Source organism: Mesoplodon densirostris, chromosome 1, assembly GCF_025265405.1.
Source record: "Mesoplodon densirostris isolate mMesDen1 chromosome 1, mMesDen1 primary haplotype, whole genome shotgun sequence".
Taxonomy (NCBI): Eukaryota; Metazoa; Chordata; class Mammalia; order Artiodactyla; family Ziphiidae; genus Mesoplodon; species Mesoplodon densirostris.
In genome coordinates, this window is record NC_082661.1 from 134682567 (window position 1) to 134708279 (window position 25713).

The window sequence follows — 25713 nt, forward strand, 5'->3', positions numbered from 1 at the left end:
ACCGCTAGGCAACACTCGCCACGGCAGCCTCCTGGTTACTTCCCTCCGTGGGTGTGTGACTTCGTCTAAGCCACTCACACTTACAGTAGATTCTCACTGGCGAGGCTGCGAGCAGCAGAGGGCGGGTTGGGGGGGAGCCGGGAAGAGGAGGAGGGAGGAGGGTGGGAGGCGCAGAGCGGGCAGGCAGAGGAGACCGCGGAGCTCCAGACTCAGCAGGAGCGCGCCGTGGCAGTGCAGTTCCGAGCTCGCCTGCCCAGCGGCGCACACACCGTCTCCTCCCCGAGCACCGGGAACCGCCGCAGCTCCCGGCCGCCGCCGCCGCCGCAGGGCTCCGCGCTCTTGCCCGCTAGCCGCCGCCAGTCCTTCTGTCGTCAGCGCTCAGCCCGCAGCTATTTCCTTCTGCCGGCCTCTTTGAACTCTGGGTCTTTTCCTCCGCTCCCCTCTCTCGTATTTTCCCCACCCTATATTTTCCCAACTCCTCTTCCTTTCTCCTTAGCCACCCTGCTTTTTTCTCCTCTTTTTATTGAGGATTTCTTCTTAAGATGCCTTGTCTTCCTTACCTTCGTCCATTTCAGCCCTGAAGACTGAAAAGGAGCCTTCATCTCTCCTCCAGTGGCATTTAAAAGACCCCCATCCTTAAAAGTCTAAAGAGGTAAAGAACAAGACGCGGGACCTTCTCGACACCCTTGAGTCCGGTCCCTAACTGCACTATCAACCGTAACTACCATTTCATTTAACCCCAGTGTAGAGGAGGGAGTAGGGAGCCGGGAGCAAACTTCAGACGTCTCAGAGGATCCCTGGTTCCTGCATTTGGACGAGCCGCGGGCCAGAAGGCGAAGGAGCCCACGGGGAAAGAGGAGGAAGCGCGAGCCTCTCTCGCCCCCTCCGCGAGGCGGGAGCCGTGGACTGAGCGGCGCGGGACAGCGGCGGCGGAGGCGGCGAAGAGAAGATGCGGGGCTCGGGGCCCCGGGGTGCGGGACGCCGGCGGCCCCCGGGCGGCGGCGACGACCACCCCAGCACCCCCGTGTCTCTGGCCGGCTGCTACTCCGCACCTCGCAGGGACCCCCTCTGGACTTGCCTTCTCCTGTGCGCCGCGCTCCGGACCCTCCTGGCCAGCCCCAGCAACGAAGGTAGAGCGGTGGGGGTGGGGACCGCGGCGACCAGGGGCGGAGGGGCGAGGCGGGGCCTGGAAGCGCGGGTCCGGGCGCGCTGGACGCGGCTGCCGCGGATGAAATTGCACCCCTCCTCTCGAACTAACATTTGTCGTCCGCTTTCGCTAGCCTTTTCGCTCGTATCCCGCCGTCTCTGCTTGCATTGTTTGACATTAGCTGCGGAGTGCTGGGCGCGGAACCTGCCTGTGGACACAGGCTGCTTGGGGGGGCTGGGAAGTTGGAAGCCAGGAGGAAAGAGGGCTCCGAGACCCGCGCCCGGAGGCTGGGTGCGGCTGGGTCTCACTTGAAGCGCCTGGGGAAGTGACATTTCGGGCTTGAAAGAGTGGGAACTGTTTGAAGAGCAGTGGCGGGGATCTCGGGAGCGGTGGGGCTTTTCGAAACCGTTGTTTGAGGCCGGGGATGGGAAACTGGAGGCAGTGGGGGTAGCTGGATGCTTTTATTTTGGGGAGACGGGAGTGCCTTCTGGGAGCTGTTATTTAGGGCATCACCCGCTGCTATTCTGGGGTGGGTGGTAAGAGCTTTTATTTCTCGAGGGAGGGGGTTGGCGAAGGAAGGAAGGCGCTCCACACTGTGCTGGTGTCGCTCACTTTAGGGGTCTCATAATCACACTGAGGCGAAATTGGAAGAAGGCGGGAAGGTGGGACGCCGCGGGAGGCGGAGGTTTCGGGGGGGAAGGGAGTGTCGCCTCCGGGAAGGCGCTACTGGCACCCACCGGGTCAGGTCTTCCCATGTTTCCGTGAAGGAAAAGCCCCGCTCCGGATCCTCGAGTCCCCACTCTCCTGCCCACCCCGAATCCTGCGCTCCGGACCCAGAAGACTGTCCCCACCTTGCACCGGGAGAGTAGGGCCGGCGCGGGAGCAGCACCTGCGCGGCGTTCGCGGCTCTCCGAGCTCTGCTCAGCCCCTCGGCCCGCCGCCCTCGGCCTCCGGGTCCGCTCTGCCGCGCTGGCTCCTCTTACACGCCGGGACCGAGCTTAAGGGCACAGCCCAATGCGGGGGAGGGGAGGGGGAGGGGGGCGGGGGCGGGGCGGGCAGCATCTCATAACGGTCAGCTCCATTACGAACACATCGAAAACCCTACCCTCCTGGCTGCAAGGTTGAGGTTTCGGTTTGGGGCTCCGGATGCCTCGAATGAGGCACAGAACCTTAAAATTTTCCTTCCACTCGTGTGGCAGGGGATGCCGGACCGGAAAGATGAAGCAGCAGCGGCGGAGTCTTGTGTGTCCTCGTGACTTGCACGGGTTGTGTCTTGGCTGTAGGAGAAGCCGCTGTGCTGGTTTGGGAGTGCTGCCAGCTCCCTAGAAACCGTGTGAAAAGCAGGGCAGATCGAGACTCCTTACCCCACCCCATGAATTTCTCTCTTTTACCCCTACATTTATCTTTAAAAATCTGATTTAAGGATTACATGTAGATCGATCTATCTCCCTATCTATTTACCTACCTAGTCTCCCATGCTTAACACAAGCAGTCTGCATTTTTTACCTTCCCGACAAAGTTGAGAAAGTGTTTTCTGAAGTCGTAGTCCTTTTATTAACATCCCATGTTAGATTCATTATGTTAGAAGTCCGGAGGATTATGACAGGGTTAGGAGTCCTTTCATTAACTGTCTTATTCCACCAAAAGGGGCATCCTGGTTTGGATTTAAAGAGTAATAGTAGTAGTAATATAATTTATCCTTTCGTGTGTTCCTTTATGTTTCAGTTTTTTTTTTTTTTTTCCACGTGTGATGGGGCAATGGGCTTATGTAGAGGTGTAAGGGAGTAGTAGCTCTTGGTTAGAGAATGGAAGAAATGAAGTCTCAGGGAAGGTGGCGCTAAATGGAAACAAGGGTCGAGACTGTGCAGGGAGAAAGAGGCAAAAGGAGATGGAGGGAAGCAAGCAAATAGCATCGGTCTCCTATTGTAAGCGGAGCTGGAGTCTTGTGGAAGGTAGACTGGCTGATATTACAGACTTAACACCCACAGATTGTGTTGTCCTTACCCCAGCTAGTGGTACACACAGCAAAACTTGGGCTTCAGTGAGATGGGGATTGCCGAGGTCTAACCAACAATGAGCGGTACTTTACCAGCCAGTGTTCTGAAGACGCTAAAAGTAAAAGCGTGTCTGTTGTTTGGGGTACATTTTGTAACTTCATTATTTTACATAACTGGAAATAAAATTTACACACACACACACACACACACACACTTCTTCTCTTTCATCCTGTCTCTGCCCAACAGTTTCCATCTTTCCATTAGTGTCATCCCAGACGTTTAACATTTATGTTCTTTTCTTTTTGTTTCTCCATGATACTGCTCTTTTACATCAAAGAACAAGAATATAAGGTATTTATAACAGAAGTCAGTTTGTTAATTTATGTAAAGATTCAGATTGGAGATTTTAAGTTTGTTTTTTATTGTTTTTGGAGGAACTTTGGAAGATCAGGGGCAGAAAGATTTTATGTATGCATTGACTCCATTAATAACTTGCTCTCCTATACTTTGCTTTCTGCAAGCTATAGATGCTTAGTAATTTCTCAGACTATAGTGTGTATATACATTATATATGTGTATGATATGAATGTTCCCATTATGTGAGAAAAAATTTTTCAAGGCAGATAGAAATAAATGTGTTTACATTTATAATTGGTATTCCAGTCATGTTTAAAATTTAAGTTTGGTAGACATAAATAAGCAGAATTGAACAGAAAAAGTCAAATATGTGTCTAGAATCTTGGACTGATATGAAATGAATTTTAGAATACATTGGATAATAGACAAAAAGAGGAAAATTTACTCTTTAGCCTGGATTCTAGGATAATGTAAATATATCTTTAGTTGTCTTATTACACACATTAGGCATAAATAACATGTGGAAGAAACCTTTGAACTGCAGTGTAATATACAAGACTTTTATTGTAAAATAATTCCAAGGCATCTATAAAGCAAAAAATTTGTCTAAGACTGATCAGGCAGGACAAATGTTAGCAAGTGTATCAGCAAGTGAAAATTTTAATAGATTTAATAAGTAAAGGGAGCATGTCCACTGTTATGAATATTGGAGGTGGCCCTGAACTTATTCAGTAACTGCCACTTTTTGCTGTCTGGAGATGTATTTGTAAACAAGCATTATTTTACAAGTGCTTTTCGCAGTAGGGATTCTTGGCCAATTACTGCTGAACAGCTATGCATTGAAAATGATTCACCCGCAGTGAATCAAGCTTAATTCATTGAGCTACAGTCAGTAATGTCCCAGTAAAGTGCTTCTGACAGTTGTCAGCAGTTTGTATTTGAAAAGTCCAGTTTCTTGTCTCTGAATGTTTTGTATGTTGGAGAAAGTGGAATGGAGGGACTCTGAGAGAGAAAGAAACACCACATGAGGGGAAAAACTGGGGGGCTAAACTGTTTGAAAAACAATTATAAAATTGTAAATGTTTTCAGTGGAAAGAAAGAAAAGGAAGAAAGTTTGTTTTAGGGTCTTTCTTGGTTTATAATAGGACCAGGCCCATAAAACGATTGGATGACAGACATAATAGATTTGTAAAACCAAATGGCTTTGTTGTGTGGCCTTGTCATCTGGTTGTAATTCATTTCCTTTTAGATAAAGAGGCAGGACCCCACAGAAAAAGGACAGTAAAATTATTCCCTCACCAGGACGCTACTGAAGAAAAAGAGAGCCATTACCCCTGTTTGAATCATAGATTGTTGGAACTAGGAAGCCACCATGAGTTTAGGCTTTTTGCTTTATAAACCATAAATGGGGAGCAGAGGGTTGGGTCTTAAAATTGTAAGCCTTTTTTTTTGAGGTAGACAAAGATCTTCTTGGGTGTCAGGGTGACATGTAAGAGGATTTCATTTCCTCATTTAGGGCAGGGAAGAGGTTGAACAATTTCTGCATTTCTAATGGATATTTCTCCTTTGATTGAAAATATTCTTATTATAATATTGTCACTTGTAAATATTATTAATTCTTTATGTAAGTTCACATAGAATATAATTGGTATGGGAAAAGATTCATTTTTTATGCTTAGAAATGTATTACTTGCCATTATTTTTATTATTAATACTCTGCTTTACAAAATGTGACCATTTAGAGTATTTCTACATGAAATATAAAAATGAGATGATATAGCTATTTACAGACAATACAGCCCTAGTCTATTTAATTAAATATTAGACTTTATTCAGTGTTACTACTGCTGAGAAAATGACTATGCTTTAGTTATTTTCACTACATTTTTTTTTTTATTGACTTGACCACTTGAATCTCCTTTGTTTGGTGTGCTTTTTTATGTATTTGCTTGGGTGACCAATTTATTTCTCTTTCATTTGGAAGAAACCTTTTTACCTTTGACTGTAAAAATAGGGTATAATGTGCATGATTATGTTAACTAACTATGTGTTGTTAATATCTTGAAGAAATAACTACTGTGAAAGTAATGATAATTCTTTATACTTTATTTTTTCAATTTAAATTAGCAGATATATTTCATTTTACTAATGAATAACATGAACTTAAGTCAGCAGAGGTATCTGATTGTTCAAAGTTGTTTATGGCATTTTTAACAATCTTAAAATACCTTTACAATAGTTTTCATAAAACCTCAAAGTTAACTGAAGTTTGAATATTCAGCCTTGCTTATGAATCACTAAAAATTGATTGCAGTATTTGTCCTTTTGTTTTCTTTCCAGAAACAGTGTCTTTTAACTATGAAATCAATATGAGAGCTAAAAATGTAAATTGTTACCTTAGAGACTCAATGATTCTTTCTGCTCTAATATCTCTGGTGAGTATGTATTTATCTATAGAGCAGAATAGTTCCTGCTGGCATGCTCTACTGGGTAAATACATATTTAGTTATTTTATCAAAATGTATATAATCAGTTGGTTATATAGTGATTTCTTCAAAGGAGTTTTCCTAGTCTATTGTATACATAAACACACCTAATGGTATTTTTAATTGATATTAAAAATATATCATATGTTCTATCGCAGACTAAATGATACACTTACAATTCTATGAATGTATACAAAAGTCACTAAAAAATAAAATAAGTGCTAAAGGCTTTGTAAACACAGATTTAAATAGTTCACGATTTTTACAAAAAGGTTAATAATACATAACTTTGAAATAATAAACAAAATAGGTTATTCAGTAAGATATATTTGATATAGGAAATGAATAACTGGAGATTCTCTGATCTATTCATAACATTTTTCAAAGCATTATGTTATTATTATATTATATAGCAGTTTAAAAACTGGAAGATTTGATAGTTATTCACTGTGAAAATCTTGTCTGAATTATTGGTTCCATTGAAAATGTTTAAATCAAAATGTAAATGATCCGTTTTTAAGTATTTGGTTTTTAACTTCCAAAACAGCACGACTGCTTAAGGAGTCTCCCTTTATCATATATTTACTTTTCCTGTTTTAGTTTCTGCCTTTCTAGACATTTCTTTATTCAGAGTTAATGAAATAGATTTTAAAGTGTTTGAACAAGACAAAAATTTACTTTTGAACAAGAAAAAATGTTTAAGAATTTTAAATCCAAATTTTGGACAACAGCTAATTTTTTAGAATACATTTGGTAACATATCCAAGGTATTGTAATAAAGAACTTTCCACCAAAATACTAGGCTCACTGATGCAGTAAATTGTACTATGAAATAGCCATTTATAAATCAAATTACAAATAGGTAGTGGTGCAGGTATTCTTGAGTATTAAAACTTGATTGGAATTTACATTTTTCTATTGACACTGTAGATTTCACATGTATAGGTTTTATTCATTTTACTCATTCTAATCCCATAAAATAAGAGATGGCTGTAACTTAATATTCATATTAAAATGACAATAGAAAACACTTAATTGAATGACTTAAAATGTAATTCTAATCAACAAATCTCATGCGAAATAGATTTTTAAATTACCTTTTAACTTATTTCATTACCATCTTAAAAATTTTTAGCCTATATAATGTTAGTGTAAAGCAAAAAATAAATAAATAAAAAAAAAAAAAACGCTGTAAGGTACATAATAATTTAAATTGTGTCTGGTGAACTGTGTGGGACTTTATGGTCTGGTTTTTTTTTTTTTTTTCCTAAAAGTTCAAATTTGTCATCGAGTATCTCTAATGAGAATTCTAGGTGTTACAAAGTTATAAAATAAAACTGTAATTTAGTAGTTGCACCACTTGGAGCTTTTGAAAACTCTGTGGTTTAGCATGATGACTTTTATTATTACTAGCTGCCATTTAATGTGGGTATAATTTTTAATGTTTTTTTTTAAATCTTTAGCAATTTAAAGAAACCATAAGGAGTCATTTCTACCATTTAAAGAATGCCGAAAAACCCTCTAAAAAAAAGTATGTGTTTTGTCCTTAGAATCTCATTGATAATGTATTCAGTTAAAGAAAACCTAGTAAGCTCTGTTCTTAAAGCATTATTTTAGCTCTTTTTCCTCCCCGTAGGTTCTACAGCCTTTAGTTTCTGATCAGTTTATGTAGTACTTTATTAATATCATTTAAACTATTTCTTAAACTATTGGAGAATATACAAAACTTTGTTGATCAGAAGTTGATCCTAGGTCACACATTCTTTCCTCTATATCTTCCAGTGATTCAGTGTTCATGGCTTTAATTGCTGTGCATTTATTACGCAGAGTGCAGGAACTTGGCCTGAGGATTGTGTTTGTGCACATGGACATGTTTTGGGTTGTGTGTTAAGGTTGTGGTGAAGCTGGGAGAAAGAGTGAGGAGGGGTGTCATGATGGTATCACTATGAACTTGATATTAATAAAAGCGCTTGGGTTTTATTTTTTATATTGTTAAAAAATACCATACCAGCACACACACACATTCTAATTTTATATTTGTTTTACTGACTGAAGATTTAAATCCCAGCCTAATGGAAAAAAAATAACTCTTTAGTTCATTTTCTTTTATTTATCTGTAAGTTGTACAGTTTTCTTGAGTCATGACAAATACTTGTGGCGTTAGATACCTCGCGGATTAAATAATTGGGACTAAAGTGTCTGTGATGAGTCTAATTCTGTTCTAGTTGCTGGACTATTGCCCAGGCTATCTTCTCCATCCATCACACACGTCTTCGGTTCTAACTAATCTGGGCTCGTAACTCTGTTAAGTAAACGATCTGGTAAAAATAATAATAATAATAATCAAAGAGCCAAAACTGGAGGGTTGAAATATTTTGCATATGCTTTGTGAGAAAATGTTCCTACTTGGAAACATGTTTCCGGCTCAGTATTGGACGATTTAGAGAAAATACAGTCTGTTCTTTTACTCAGAAATGGGAAGTGTCTTTTTTCTCTTATGATAATTTCACACTCTTATTTTTATCTGTCACATCTCATTTCCCCTTTACCCCTCCTTTTCTCTCTCTTTCCCTTATTCCTTCTTCCCCCCTCCCCTATCAGATACTCCATTTATGCAAAGTCAAAACAAGATAAGAGGGTAAGAGCTCATCCATGCCTGTAAGAGCTCATCTATACATCCTGCCTCCAAGGAAGTACTGGGGCGATCAGACAATATAGTCTTCTGTTAAATAAATCATGGGACCCAGTCTTTAACGGTAAAGAGTAGATTGTAACAAACCAAGTTAAATATTTTTAAATTGATTCTTAAGTCATAAGTACAAGAGTTTAAGGTAACTCTGTCAGTTTTGTGTCTCTTATAAGATAGCTCACTTATTTACTTTGCACTGGCTGTCCCTTCCAGTTCCAGGATGCTTGTTAATGACTTCTGTGGAAAGACAAACTCAGCAGGTAGGTCCGGCTGGCACCGGTTCAGCCCAGCAGTCCGCAGCAGGCACTCTCTCTCTGAGCCAAGTTGTAGCTTTCACGCAGAGTCCTGGCCTGTGTGCTGCTAGCTGGACAGGTGATTTGACTGCCCTGTTTTGTGGAAGATGACAGTGGTCTGTCTTCTCCCTACAGTCTAGGCAGTATAGTGATGCTGTCATGAGTCTCCTAAAATGGATACAACCAGCCTTCTGAGAAAAGTAGAAAATACTTGGGAACTGTTGTGTCTGAAGGATTTTAACCATATCTAGTTTCAAACCATCATATTTAATTTTTCTGGAAGTTGGGGGTAGGAGCAACGACAACAACAGAACCATTTAATCTTGGAGATTTGGAGCCACTGTTTTTTGATTCAAGCCTGCAAAAAGAAGCAGGGAAAGGATTTTTGGTATGGAATTACAGAAAAATAAGAGAAAAGAAAAAAAAAATCCAAACTTCTGGCTTTGAAATTCAAAAAGAAAGTAGTCTTGTTTTGTTTTGTGTTTTTGTTTTTTTGTATTTTGTGGAGTTTTTTTTTGTTTGTTTCTGTTTTGTTTTGTTTTCTTTCCTTTTTTCTAATCTCCATCATTTACTACCTCTGAATTCTGTGGACACTCACTGTTGTTTTTTTTTAGCCTCAGTTCATGTATCTGTAGCATGGTACTACTTCACATAATTGTTGTGGAGAACAATCAAAATGAGATAATTCTCCAATTGGTGAGCATATATAAGTTGTGGGAGTGTGGCTGGTTAGAGCTCTGCAAAGTCCATGTATGTTAATGCTTCTCTTGCCAGGTAAGGACTAGGATACAAGGAAGCATTGGGAGCGGCAGTTTTGTGGATTTAAGTTTACACTATGTGAGGAATCGTCCTTAAGGAAAGGAGTACAAAAATATTTTAGTTTTGCAAGTGTAGCAGAAATACGGACTTAGTGAACACTTTGCTGGTGCCTTAGTGGCATGGAAGTGACCCATGTCATTGAGGGCCCTGTAGCTTAATTTTAATTAACTTTGCCATAACTGTCTATCACTGGGTAGTGCAAAATGGGAGCATGTAAAGACCATGAAGTGAGCCCTGCTATGTATGAGTGATGTGTTCTTGAACCATCCACCTCAGATTCCACATAGTTAAAATTAAGTGTTAACACACACTCATAGCGTTGTTGTGCAAATAAAATAATGTGCAGAGTATGTATGTTGCTTAGTAAAATTCCTAGAGCAAAACAGTTATCCAACAAATGTTAGTCCCTGGGGTTTCCCCACTACTAAATGTGGGATATTTGAGATAAGCTTTCAGAATCACAGGTTATTGTCTTCCTTGCATTGGATGATCAAAGGGAATCTGGGACAGGAAAATAATCTAACAAAAAGAATTGCATATGCAAATTTTCCATAGAGCAATCAAAGATAAAAATCAACCACGTGATGTTGTCCTATTTTCTAGCTGGTTTCCTACTTATTTAATATTGAATACTGGGATTAAGAAATAAAGGAAAAATCATCAGTACAAGGATCATGGGTTGTAAATGTTGCCTTTTATCTCATTATGACCCAAGGAGGGGTCAGAAGTTTCTTATTAGCCACAAAACATATCAAGAGATATTTCAAATGTTTTGGATATTTAGTACTGACATAGTAAGTCTTATATATATGTATTTAATATAATATATCATATATATATATATATATATATATATATATATATTTAAATGACCTCTTTGGTGCTATGAAAGTGGATAATTGGGAGAATTAAATCCTTAGAAGTTTCCTGAAACATATGTCTGACACTATAGTTCGACACCTCCGTTTTGGTTTAAAGTATATGATTTTCTCATCTGGTCAGTTATATTTAGATTTTAAAATATTACTTGGAAATATAACTGAGCTTTTATATTTTTAGAAAGGTTTTAATACAATTCTGTGAAAGCTTATCTTTTTTATGTAGGTAACATAAACAGGTATAAGGAAGTTAGAATGTACTGTATTTAGATCTGTTTGTGAAATGTATGTGTGTATCTGCGTGCATGGGTACACCCACCTGTATACAATAATTATAGCTAACATTCATTATTGATATACCACATGCCAAACATTAAGTGGTTTACATGTATACTGATTCATTTTCCTCAAAACAAGCCTAGGAAATATGTATTATTATTATTATTATTCCTATTTTACACATGAGGAAACTGAGGCAGAGAACAGTTAAATAACTTGCCCAAGGTTACCCATCCAAAAGTGATAGAAATCTGCATTCAAGCCCAGGCAGTCTGACTCCAGCACTGTTCTTTTCAACTCTTCTATACAAGGGGAGACTATTGACTAAAGTCCTTCAGATGTCCACAGTCACTCTTGCCCTCACCATCCAAATAATGGCTCATTCCACAGACAGTGGGAAATACGGTTAAAGTGCATACAAAAATTCATGTGGAGTCCTAAAGATATTTGTTCTCATGTTCACTCATACCTCTAATTTTTTTTTCCTTCTCACTAAATGCATGATCCGCTTCTTGTCATTGGGCTTTTACACACTGATTGAGCCCCATGTTGACATCTCCCCTCTTCATTGCCCACTAGCACAAGGAAAGATCTCTTCCTCCACATTATGTCTTTTTAATTTTAGGCCATGTATTTTTTAGTTTTTAAATTGTTTTCTGTTACTTTCATGTATAAGCAGCCCAGTTCTCAATCTCTAGCCCAGGCTACACACTAGACCTAGCTGTGTATGCCTGTAATCCCATTCAGAAACTCTCCCGGCGAAGTGCTGTTTGTGGCTGATCACTACACCTTGCTCTGTTGGAAAGAGAGGGCAGTTTTGAGATAAAGATTTGCCTTAAACTCATGACATTATAATTTTTAGGCAACACTACTTTTTGTAACAAGTGAAGGTACTGAAACGTTCAGTGGGTAGAGTGGAAAATGTATTCACCTTTAGTCTCCTACCCAAGGCAACTTCTTGGGTGCTTTTTTTTTCTCTTTATATACATGGCAATATTAAATATTTTATAATCACTTTTAGGTAGTTTATGTTATTAAAATGCTTTGTAGTTTACAAAATGTGCTAACCTACCTTATTCCACGAGAATCTCATAAAAACCTGTAGGGTAGATTAGACAAATAATTGCTATAAACAAAGGAACTGAAACAAGAAAATTTTGTCTAGTAAAAAATCAGAACTGGTCTCAAAGCCAAAGTCTCATGATTGCAGAATCAGCGTTCCACTTTAGGAGGCGGTGAGGCAGAGTGGTAAGAGCACAGGCTCTGGGGTCTGGCTGAACCACTTAGAGTTGTGTGAACTTGAAAACCCTGAAAGCTAGAAAACCTCCTGTGTCTATGCATTCTTTGCTGTAAAATGGGAATATTCATACAGTTCGGGGTTGTAAAGATTAGGTTCATATGGATAAAGTGTTTTGTAAAAGTTCTGGTATACAGGAAGCATTATATAAGTGTTAAATAGTCCACGTGCTAAAAAATAGTGTGGGTTGGCACTCTGACATTTAGCAGGGTCTAATTTTCGACATTAGTTAGTGAGTACTGTCTAATATTTATTGTATATGGAAAGACCACAAGAAAAGCACTTGACTTCAGTTCAGTTTCTCAAGCAGGCCTTGTTTACTCCCTGGGTAAACCCTTCAATGGCTCTCCAGTGCCCTCAGGATAAAATCTAAATTCCTTGAGCCTGAGTACAAAGCACTCAGTGATTTGCTCCTGGCCCACCTCTCCTGTTGCTTCCCTCCATGTCTGCACTCCATGCTTCTGTGGGGGAGCCCTTCTCTCAGCACAGTTGGGTTCTGGGTGCTCAATAGGAAACCCTCAGCTCCTTCCTGCACCTAGGTTACCTTGATCTTTATGCCTAGTTTTACAGGGTAAGAGTACTCCCTAGTTTTCCCAGTACTCTGTGCCCATTCTTTTTCCGTGTGTAGCATATCACGCTGGGCTGGAATCAAGTTTTCCCTTGTTTATATATTTCTGATATTTGATAAGAATAAAAATCGCCATAAAAAGTAAAGGTTAACGAGAGAAAACGGTCTTTCTGAACTGAGACATCCCTACTAAGAGTTATTTGGTATGATTTGCCAACTAAAGCAAGTTGATTCCAAGAAAACTGGCAGGTTTTCTGTTTTTGCATTTACCAAATGCATCAGTATGAAGAAAGCTTTGCCTGTCTGTAACCCCAATACCTGATACTCCGTATGTATCAGTGAAGTATGTTATGTCCTGTAAATTTACTTTTAAGGAATAAATTATATTAAGTAACTTGTTTTGTTTCTGCTTTTAAACACCCAGTCTTACCACATTACTGGTTTTTGTGGTAGAGCCTATGTAGCTTTTGTCCTAAATCCATAACCAATAGAGTTTAGAATCTCTGGTATTATAGAGTCTTTTCTATACGGAGATTTTGCCAACTAAAAGAGCGTATGATTTGCCCACCAAAACAAATTAATACCAAGAAATCTGGCAGTAAAATACTTTATTTTAGATTTACCAAAAGTATCAATGAGAGGAAAGTTCTACTGAAGTTTGCCAAACCATTAGGAAATAAATAGGATATATCCTGTGGTCACTATCTTTTTGTGATTTAATCAACTACTGTTTTCTCCCTCTTTCTTATGATAAGTTCTCAGAATTTATGACTTGAGCCACAATCAGCCAACATAAAATACTTTTTTCTGTTTTAAGCATGACTTAATTTTATCTCTAGAAAAACAATTAATATAAAACATCTGTTTCTTAATGGTTTAAATTTCTGGGGAGGGGATGGATTTACTCTTTCATTTGTTCTAGATTTCCTGGATAATTTAGACTGTCACTTACTTTATGAAGCACTTTAGATTTACAACTTGGTAGGAATTCTTAATAATGCAGGGAAAGGAGAAGGAAAATGGATATCATCAACCATGTGAACAGAATAACATTAAAAAAATAGATTTATAAAGAATAAAGTTTAAAATGTAATGATGAATAGCTTTTTAAGTATAGCTTGGTTAATGTCTGGTCAGTGTGTTTAATTCTACCCAGTGTCTGGTTAGTATATTTAATTAACTATCCCTTTTGAACATATTTTTATTTACTCTAAAAATTCTAACAAATATATGAGAAGTGTCAGTGGGTTAATATTGTATTCTACTGAGCTAAGAATTCTTTGAACTGAATTTTTCTTCTAGATGGGAGGGATAATAGTGATAACTGCTCTGAAAACTATTACCACATAATCTCTAATTCTCACAATAACCCTGTGAGCTCGATATTATTTCAGTTTACTAGTGGGAGATGGGGCTGGGGAAAAATTAAGTAAATTGCACTGGATTGCACAACAAATAAATTGATAGGATAGGAACCAGGTGTGTTTGATTCAGAAGCTCTTGGTTGCACCCACTATCTAGAGATTATATTTATTTAAATGTACTTAAGTATTATGATTTGTATTTTATTTACATATACAATTGTTCAAGGAAGGAATCATGTTTTGTTACAAAACCATGTTTTGTAAGAAAATCAATTAATATAAGAATAATATAAGCAAAGTATATGGGGACATGGAAAATTTATATCAAGAAAATCTCACTATCATTAATGCTAAAGCAATTGAATAGAAAACTTAAGTATAAGCTTTGATTTACACAGTTCTCATTTCCTTGCAGAAAACCTGTCAGAACTTATTAGATGAAAATCAGTTTTGTATATTGTGAAAATTGGTAAGAATTATTATTCATGGCATTGTTCAAACACAAACAATACTGTGACCAGCTAATAGGTTCTTATGTAAGTCACTGTTGACAGCCAAGGACAAAATGTTAAAAATGGTTTTCAAATTTCTTTTTTTTTTTTTTTAAAGTTTCAGGACCTCTAATTCCTCTCATCACTGTGGAAGCCCAATATATGAAGCGGATAACAACAGAGTTATTGGGTTTCCTGACTCTGTCTTTACCTCCTTGCTCCCTTCATCTGCTTGTGCCTCTGAGACATCTCTTTAGAACCACAGGGGCCATTATGGGCTCAGTGTGAAAACCACTGTGTTAAAATATTAAAGGAATGTTGTATAGAAGATCCGTGTGCTATGATCCTGACTTGTAGCTTTGTAACAATCTAGCTAAAAAATAAATTATAATATCTAGTAAAGTTTACTTTGAACCAGTGGTTCCTAACCCAGAGGCACTCATCAGAGCCAACCTCAAAACATGGTTAAATATACCATGCCTGGAGCCTCCTATACTCACTGAGTCAAAATTCATTAAAGCAAGTCCTGTGTAAATCTGTAAGTTTAGAACCTGGGAATTTGTACTTTTAGAATATATATTCTAAAAGTACAAATACATATATATATCTATATAAAAGAAACTATATAAGTGTTTTCTATTATTAATCTCAAGGAAAATATGAAAATGTGCTAAGGCTAAAGGTAATGTATATTATTATGTACAATAAGGACATAAAAATGTTAGAGAATTGTAAAAACAAATGTCAAAATCCAACATTATTCTAACTAGGGTTTGATATGTAGTCAATGAGAGAGCCATTGATATCAGAACTGATACTCAAAGTGTATGCTTTGATTAATATTTCCCCTTTATATTCCTAAATAATATTATCTATTATCTTCATTTTGAATGTGTTCCCATATATCCCTGAGTGTCAAATGTTAATTCAGATAATTATACCCTAAGAGAGTCTGACTTGGGGGACACAGAAGGATTATTTCACAGGTAATGCAAATTCAAGCAAATGTCTACTCTTATAGCTAAGCAATTGGAAGGTTGAACAATCAGCAGTATACTTCCTATTTTATGCACTGATGCATCCCCAAGGCCTAGAACAATTCTTGGTACTTAAGTAGATGCTTAATAAACATTTGTTGAACGAATGAACCCTCATTCACTGCAAGTGTCCATGGAACTGTAATAGAAGTTAAAGCAGTGAGCTAGACTTTCTCCTTTTTATATACTATTTGTATTACATGTAATTTATTAGGTTGAAGATAATAGAAAAACTATCCAACAGTGACTTACAATGTAGAGGGTTTAAAAAAATGTTTGAGAAATAAGTTTCAGGGTAGATGTCTTGTGGTTTGGGTTCAGTGGCTTAATGATGTCCGGATAGGAATCACTGTGACTTTTTGGCCTTACTTTCAAGCCTACTGCCTCATGGTTGCAAGAAGACTGATGCATCTCCAAGCATCACATCCAGTTCAGAACAAGGAGAAGGGAAAGAGAAGAGCCAAGAATCATGTCAGCTGCACTATTCCTTCAGCTAGGACAGCAAAACTTTCCCAGAAGCTGACAAGATTTCAGACCTATGTAACAAGGGTCCCCAGTTCAGTGGAGGCTAAGATTATAGAAACATAATGATCATTATTTGGTAAGGTCAGTTATGAACCATTGTCTGGTGCTGGGCACATTGCCCCTCTAAATACAAGTGAGATTCTGATATGAAGGAAGGAGAAAGGTATGTTAGTGATTAATGGGCATAAAATAGCATCAGATACAATACCACTGAAAAGAGAAAATGCTTTTATTTTATTTTATCTTGTTTTATTTTCTTTTTTCTTTTATTTTTTTCCTTTATACACATTGTAAAAGGAGAAGTAGCCAACTAGTGGGGTTATATTTTGACCAAATATATATTTTAGGTACCAGGTTAACTAGGCAAAAATGATTGCTACTAGATCATCAGTCTTATACCTTATAAAGATACATAATTTATTGTATTTCTTAAAAATTACTTTGCTGCTGTCATGAATCTTGCTAGCTATTTTTTTTTATAAATACAGTTGTTTTTTTAATAGTTTTTTTTTTTAGGTGTTGGGGGTAGGAGTTTATTAATTAATTTATTTATTTTTGCTGTGTTGGATCTTCATTTCTGTGCGAGGACTTTCTCTAGTTGTGGCAAGCGGGGGCCACTCTTCATTGTGGTGTGCGGGTCTCTGACTATCGCGGCCTCTCTTGTTGCGGAGCACAGGCTCCAGACGCGCAGGCTCAGTAGTTGTGGCTCATGGGCCTAGTTGCTCCGTGGCATACGGGATCCTCCCAGAACAGGGCTCGAACCCATGTCCCCTGCATTAGCAGGCAGATTCTCAACCACTGCACCACCAGGGAAGCCCCTCTTGCTAGCTATTTTGGAATGGGTAATTATAGCTGGGTACTAAAATGTTTATGTTCAGCCACCTAAAATTATTGGGCACAATATTTATTTATACTTCTGTCAGTATTGCTTTATATTTTGACTAGCTTTTTATGACAAATTGTTACCCAAGGATTTCTTGTAATATATATATATAATTTTTTTTTTTCCATTTAAGATAACAAAACCATTCTGTAGGGTTTACATCAGAATTCAGTTTTAATTAAGCCACAAGACTGACCTGGGGTAATGACTGAAGTTGCTAGCAGAAATTTTGGTCACTTCTCAGTTCACAATAAGGGCTACTGGGCCACACAGTTGTTTGTGCTTTTTTGGAAATGCCATCACCTTAAAATACAGACTGTGAAATTGTGCAAGTTTCTGTCTGTTTTAGTGCATGTTCAGATCTAATCATCATTTTATACTACCCTGAAGGCTGGAAAGCTAATTATTATATAGGTTGTTTTGCAGTTTGGTATATTTCAATCAAACATTAGGGGTAATTAGGGACTGGGGTAAGGATTCATTCCAAATGAAGAATCAGCTTTGCATACATTTCCCATTTCTATTTTGATGTGCTTTTTGACATCTAAGGACAAAGTATATTTTGACAAACGTATACCCTGTTTTGCCCCAGTTAGCATGCTTATTAAAGCATAATGAATAATAAAATAAAATAAAATAAGAGTTACCCTTTTGCTTTCTGAGATCTTGTAACTTACTGTTGGAATTTTGATACTAAATTTTGATTTCTCCAGGAAAAACTGGTATCTGCTCTGTTTAGATTAATAGATCTGAGGATTTCCATTTTATATAGAGTACTACTAGATCATTATGGGAGATGCTGGCTTCTCTAACATGTTATTCAAAATTCATTGATTTAGTAAAACTCCTTGATATGTAGAAATTAAGAGTTTCAAAGGAGGGAAACTTTGGATTCAGTGAGTCTGATATTGGGGCAAGTGTGATATAGAAGCAAGAGAAAGAGCTTTGGAGTTAGATAGACTTGGATTTAGATTCTGGTTTTGTGCTTATCAGCTCCATGACCTTAGACCATTGCTGTGTTTAGCTTTTCTCAACCTCAATTTCCTTATCTGTAAAGTGGGGAAAATAACATACCAAAAGATCATTGTTAGGATTAAGTGATATAATGTGTATTAACTACAGATACACATAATTTTATTAGTCTTGATCACTGATATTATAAATATGAGAATAGAGGCTCTCAAAGTAAAATCACTTCCACAAGCTCACACAGTAGCAAACCAGAACCATAGGACTGATGAATATTCTCTGTGCAGTGAACTATTCTCAAAGTGAATTGTGAATATGCACATTTATTTCAAATGTTGAGGATTTGCACTGTTTTGCAAGGAAGAGCTTCATATACTATCTACATACATTGTAGAGTGGTGAACAAGAATTGAGTGAGCATATTCTGTAATATGACAATTTTCAAGCCCATTATGTCATCTAATTTTGACTTTTCTTTTTAGAATAAAAACAATATGTAAAACTAGAAAAGTTTGGTTACCACACCTGACAAGGTAGCCATGAAAACCATCTTTTTGCTCTTTTCATGCAGTGTGTCCTGTGAGGAGCAGACTGCTCATTAGTCATAATTTCACTCAGTAGACTTCAGAGTTACCTTGCCTAAACACTCTGTATAGACTAACCAGTGGATACAAATTCTCAATCCCTCTTTGCCATCTCCATAAGTTTACAATTTTAGAGTATATTAACAATTCAAAATCTTTAGCATACATTTCTGATTGATTTTTGCTTCCTTCAGAGTTGTATGCTTCATAGTATGACTATGCTACTGCTTACTTTTCAAAGAGCGGTGGCTAAAAGTTCTTTGTTTATGATGATGAAAAATATTTTGTAACAAAATGAAAAAAAAGAGACAAAAAGAACAAAATGAGCAGAGGTGAATGTATTTTGAAACAAACAATTAAAGGCAGTGGTTATTGCTCATAGTCAACAATGAGAGTAATAAGATTGAAAGAGACAACAAAAATCATCTATCTTTGATATCACTTATCACTTCAAAGATAACTAATATGATGGTGTAAGTAACACAATTTGAAATGTTATTGGAATTCTTTAAGTCAAATATCTTTAAATGGGAAGTATCGAGACATGATAGAAGAAGAACAGACTTCTGGCATAAGAGAGACTAAAGTCTGCCTTCAAATTCTGCCACTTAGCAGTTGTATCTCTTAGGATGTCTTCCTCTGCAAATAGCAGATCACTTCCCACTGGATTAAGCAAAAAATTTGATTATTTCCCATATAACAGGAAGTCCTAAGAGAGGTAAGTTTCAAATTTAGGTGGATTAGCAACTCTGTGATATAATTTTGAATCAGTTACTTCTCATCCCTTCACTCTGCCAACCCTAATCTATAAGCTTCGCTCTCCTGCTGATTCTCCTTATTTGCTCTAGATGGCTGCATTAGTTCCAGGAAATATACTCATACCCAGCAACTTTCAAGGCATTCAGGAGTTTCTTTTCTACTGTTTTCTTCATAAAAACTCCTTTCCTTTGCAGATCACCTTCACAGCTCATTGGACAGGACTGAAACAATAGTTAAGACCACATAATTGGAACTGAGATAAGTTCAGCATTGCTAAATTGTGGAAAAAGAAGGAGGGAAAAACCTGAATGAAACTGGAGAAGAAAATAGAGACCAATTTTTCTGGAAGAACTTATATTAAAAACAAGACACAACTACAAGGTTTGAAGTAGGGAGGTGACGCGACCACATTGGTGGCTTAGAAAGGTCTTTCTGGGTGCAGTGTGTTGTAGACATTTTCAGGGATCATGCCTCTCTACTGAGAAACCAGTTAGGAGATTTTTCAAGTTAAAAATTATGGCACAGATTTGACTGGACTGGTTCTGCTGTGGAATGAAACAGAGAAGGCAGTTCAGAGAGTTATATACAGAATAGAGTTAGAACTGTTGGGATTTGGTTACTGATTCAATGTAGGGGGTAAAGGTGAAGGAAGACAAAGGTGACTCACAGACTTCTGGATGGAACAACTGGTTCTATGACATTGCATACACTGAGATAGGGAACATAGGAGGAGGAATTTTTTGTACAAGGAAGATACTTTGTTCACTTTGCTACAGGTTGAATTTGAAATGAGTGCAAGCCATGAATGTGTTAGTAAATAGCAGACAGTTTTATAAGTTGATTGGAATTTCAGGAGAGAGAGATGGACAAAATATATGGATTTGGAGGGTTATTAATATTTACATTACAACTGAAGACTTGGAAGTTCATGGGCTCCTCTACACGGGTTCTTCCATAGGGGTATGTGCTAATATCACCTCTAAAACCAATCAACTAACAAACAAAAGTTAAATATCCTAGCCATTCTCCATCCTAAACAGTCTTATTCAGTATGGATGGACTGGTGCTAAGACACTTGTTCTTTCCAAAGATTCTTTTTTCTTATTCCTACTTTAAGTCCTAGTCAAGAATCATTGGTATAGAGTGATAAGTGAAGACAGCCTACAAAAATAGAGTATTGATCAATGCCAAGGTTTGAAGGGTTGGTAGTGGAAGAGTAGCTTATAATGGAAACACATAGCCAGAGAGGTTAAAGAAAACCACAGAAATGCATTGTCACTGAAGATGAAAGATGAGAGTGTCCATGGGAGTCATGATCATATGCTACCAAAACATAAGGAAAATTAGGAACTCAGAGCTACATGATTATCACATTTTTTAGAACCAATCTTTTAAATTGGTAAGATTTTCCACAGGTAGTGTCTGACAGCCATGGTTCATGTACAAATAAAGTAGATTCATTCATGATTAGGGTTTACTTCTTGGTCTTTGGATGCCCTGGGGAGATAGGTTGCTGTAATCAAGGTATTTGATGATGTCTAGGCTCTTAAGTGTGGGACTTGGTTATGGGAAAAACCATAAGCAAGGCTTGTGGTCTGTCATGAAGGCTTCAGGTATTGCCTCATGTTCTTTTCCTTCATTGATTTCCCTGCTGGGGCTCTGAATGATACTGCAAACTGTCAGTGTTGTGTTGATCCTCTAGGTTTGCTGGGATCATTAAATGAAAGAATATATATAAATTGCCTGGTAGAGTACCTGACATATAGTAAACACTGAATAAGTTTATTTCCTAATATTCTTCCTTTTTTTTCTAAAAAAAGGTTGTACAGTTATGTTGCTCAGAATTACAAAAGAAATGAATACTCTCCCATTCATTTTTGAAATACAGTTGGTTACAGATTCCTGCTTTCAAGCAAAGATGACAGAAATCTATGTAACACCCCTAAACCTAAAACATAATTCTTACCAAATTTACAAATTTAGTTTTCCAGTGGGAAACACATGTCTTCTTTCTCTGCACTCCTGTTGCCAACTGTTCTTTGTTCCCTGCAGCAGTTGTCTCATTATAAAATTTAGCCCAGAAGCAAGAAATCACATCTGTACTGAATGAGACTATGGAGAGAGGCTGAAGAGCTGTATATCTGGGGTTTAGTCCCACAGATTAGTTAAACGTGTGCTGTAATTGAATCCAGTAGCTTTTCTGGTATTGTTAAATGGAAATCAATAAGCAGGCAAACATCAAAACTTGACTGTATTCAATGGGACTTTGGTTCAATGCCTTTAGAGAGAGAGGATGCCATCTTATCTGCTACTAATCCAAAGTATTCTCTCTTCACACTGTGGTGGAGGTCTGACTACCATTATAATTGTGTTTGTGTGTTAATGTGAAGATCATAGGAAAAACAGAAACAATGTAAAATTACAAATATGCCTTTTGGGTCTCCTTTACCTTCATGTCATCAAGGATCACACATTCTTTCAAGGCATTACCCACTGATGGTGGTGGGACCATGTGCCTTCAGCTGTCTTTTGACTCTTCAAAGTCTCAAAACACATTCATCCCAATGCATCATTTTCCTGGAAAATCCAATAACATTTTTTTGCCTAATATTAGCAAGATGTTAAGGAAGAAACAATGGAGTCAGAGGGATACACAGCAAGTTACGAATATTTGAATGTTATAACCATTAAAGAACATATTTGAATAATTAATTCCAATTACCCTTTAATTTTCAGAATGTGTGAAGTTGAAGGCTTAGGAGATTTTTTGTGCATATTCCATTTTACTCATTTTGCCCTCCCTTTGTCCTTCTTGAATCCCAACAAAAAGAATGAGTTAGCAACTCTGGATTTTCTGAAAGTAAAAATTTTAAAAGCTTTTCTCTGTTTGTTCAAGAAAGCATTAAATTTATTAGTATGTAGTAATAAAATTAAGACATACTTAAGATTAGTTTGAATTAGTTTCTATTCTATTATTTGGTTAGGCAGTTAACTGATTTTTACTTATTAAAAAGTTCCTGTATTTGTGAGTCATTGTTTTTCCTATGTTAACTTTAGGAATTTGCAATAGACTAAATACTCATTGACCTCTACAGAGTTATTTCTCCTGGAGAATCAGTCTTCTAAATTAATGATTAGATTACCAACCAATATGCCCATCTTCATTGTAATTGTAGAATGGCTGAGGGAAAATGACCTTGAAAGCTGTCTCTCAGTTTAATGGTGTGGCTTTATATTAAAATATAAATAATAGAATAAAAACATTTTCCGTAAAATTTCAGATATTTAATTAATGTCTTTCAGAGTAACTGTGGTATCAAACATTTCCTCTAATTATATTCATTAGTGGCTTCTCCTGGACAAGTTTTAATTAAGTTGTACAATGAAGATCAATACTCATTGTGTATTCATTGCAATTTACAACAAGCATATATACTGTTCAGAACAATTTAATTACTGTAATTGTAGCACAGAAGATACTTAGTGACTGTGCTGCATTACTGCCAAACCACCTTTTAATAAATTCAGTAATGAAATTAGAAAAGGAAATTCTGAAAATTCACATTTATATATACGCTATGTCTAAACCCGTTTTTATGTTAGTAGCTTAAGTAATGGGGGGAATGGAAGCATTGATAATATCAGTGGCATAAAGCTTTTTCATGCATACCATCATGAATGTTGAGAAATTATTAGAGCATAAATGCCTACACTTGTAATAATAGTTACATCGGTTACTAAAAATAATTTATGGGTGTTGGGTATTCAGAATACTCTGTTTTCTCTAAATAAGATGTCAAGTTTTGTTACTTTCATTTCCTTAAATAGGGGTAGTATTTTCATTCATAAGGAATGCTTACAAATGTGTTAACTTCTATTAATGATGATCATGCTACTGATGCATTGTGCAAGGAATTGTGAAGTAGAGATTTTCTAGAAGCATCATAGGTGCATACCAGGGTTTCTGAAATTTGGCACTGGTGAAATTTGAGCCACATAATTCTTTCCTGTAAGGTGGAAGAAGTTTTGCTGTTCACTGAAGGATGTTTAGTCAGTTGCATGCCTGGCTTCTTCCCATAAGATGCCAGTAGCAGATATTCCCCTACTTCCAGTTTTGACGATCAAAATGTCTCCAGACATTATGAAATGCCCATGTTGAGAACTACTGGTGTGTGTTGATTCAGCCACACCCTCCTGATCCATCTACTGGCCAAATGATTCATTCATAAGACAAACAGCTATTCAGCTGTTCTGAATGCAGGCTAGGTTCATAGGCATGAGTCAAACATAGTGTTCTTTTAGGGGAACAATACAATTCTATGTATTCCATGTTTTGGATATAAGAATTGGGTGTTAATAAAATATTCAGTAATACTACCTTACCCACATTTAGGAGGAGGAGAATCAGAGATGGTTTCCTGGGGAAGACAGTTTCTGAAATATGTTTTGAAGTACAAATGAAGAGTTAGAAGTTCACAAAGGGAGAAGGGTATTTGAGATAGCTAAAGCAGCATGTGCAAGACTTGGAGGTATAAGAAAGCTCTCTTACTCATATCTGTACCTATCTGTATATCTTATTTTATGTAGATATAATTTTAGATAGTTATTTTTCCTGAGGCATCAAATCCCAATTTACTCTGCATTACATGAACAAAATTATAAAGTAGTAATCTGCAGGTAATTACCTAAAACACCTAATTTTTATCTTTTTTCCCCTCAATTTCCAATTCAGTAATGGTATATGTAAATATCTGCTTTGCACTGTGAATGTTATGAAATCGTCTTCTAGGAGGAAAGCAATTTTAGGCAGTATGGAAAAGTGACATTCATGTATTTCCTATAAAACTCCTAATCTGTTTACCTGAAGAAAATCTTTTGAGAAGATCATCAAAAGAAAGATGATATACATTCCTATTGTAGTTATTTCCATGTGTTCAGTAATGTATTCCAATATGGAAAACTCCCAATAAATTGTAAAAATAGTGAAGCAAGTATTTTCATTTACTTTCACACTTACACATTTTCTAAGCCAAGAAGAGTAAAAATAGTAATTTTAATTAAAGTTAATTCAAATGAGGGCAATTAAATTTTAGAAAGACATCTGGAATTCTGTTGATAATAATGAATATTTCAAGATGCACATATTATTAAGAAGTCTACAAGGAATGCTGTGCTTCTCATGGCAGGCTAGTTATGAATTCCTAAAATTCCTATGCACATCACTTTGCCACCACAGGATTAAGTTCAATTTGACTGTCATCGAAGCAGAAGGCCTTTAGTTTGCTCATTTGCTCTACTTTACTAGACCACACAGATATGCCGCTGCTCAATATCAAAGGTGAGTAAAATGAATCATAAAGATGAATAAACAGAAGGATTTAGGTTCTGCACTCCCCTGATATTTAGTTATGTCTAGACACAGACCTAGTGCCCCAGAAAAACTAAAATGAAGACAAGGACATTTAAGTTTAATGTAGCCTTATTCCCATAGAAAACAGAAGAGCCAACAGTCGCGTAAAAAGAAAAGAGTATGGATTTCCTGAAAAATTAAATTTAGTGGACTGACTCGAGGATTTGCAAAGATAGTGTGTAGTGAAATAGTTTTGGTCTGTTTGTTTTTGGGTTCTGCTGTTTTAAAAAAATAGTTTTTGAGTTAGGTCAACTTCCTTTAAAAAATAATAATTCCACATATCATTTATTGTTTTATTCCCTAAAGCCAACATGCTGTATGTAGGCTAAAGTTGATACAAACATTCTATAGGCATGCATTTTTATAGTTAAAGAGCTCAGAACTTAATGAGGAAAATAGACAAGTTTATGGGTAGGTTACAGTATTGAGTATATATCTGTGTTTTCTAAGATTTTAAAGTTTTTGATTTATTTTCATATTGATAGTTTTAATATAGACTGTTACCTTAGTGTGTAGATATGTATGTTTGCATATATGATATGAAATAAAATGATGGATAATAAGGGTTAAATGCATATAATTTCCATAGCATGCCAAAAATTTATATTTCAGTTGTGATCCTGATTTCCTTGATCACAATAATTTCAGAGTACGTTCTCTTGTAGAAGTTTTACACATTTCTCAGCCTATCTAATGTTAAACCTTTAGTACCCTAGGCTTACACTTGCAGATCCAACCATCTTTTTAGAATTGCGGGCATTTCAAGATACTGACTCTTGAATGTAGTTTGAGAAAGCTTCAGTACCTCTGATGAGGGTTAACACAGTCGTTTCCCTTTTGGGTCCAAATACCATGCTCATTCAAAGTGGTTCAGCTGCACA

At 37.2% G+C, this 25713-nt stretch overlaps 1 protein-coding gene across 5 annotated transcripts in view; it reads left to right on the top strand.

Moving 5' to 3' along the window:
- Window positions 1–201: 201 nt before the first annotated feature.
- The window catches only part of EPHA5 (EPH receptor A5), a 323812-nt gene continuing 298300 nt past the window's right edge, over window positions 202–25713 (top strand). For all 5 annotated transcript variants that reach the window (XR_009533516.1, XM_060109012.1, XM_060109001.1 and 2 more), the window contains exon 1: window positions 202–1130. Coding sequence is in view for 4 of the 5 variants with exons in the window: in XM_060109012.1 (XP_059964995.1) it covers window positions 950–1130 (181 nt within the window). In the remaining variant the exon portion in view is untranslated. The remainder of the gene's footprint in view (window positions 1131–25713) is intronic.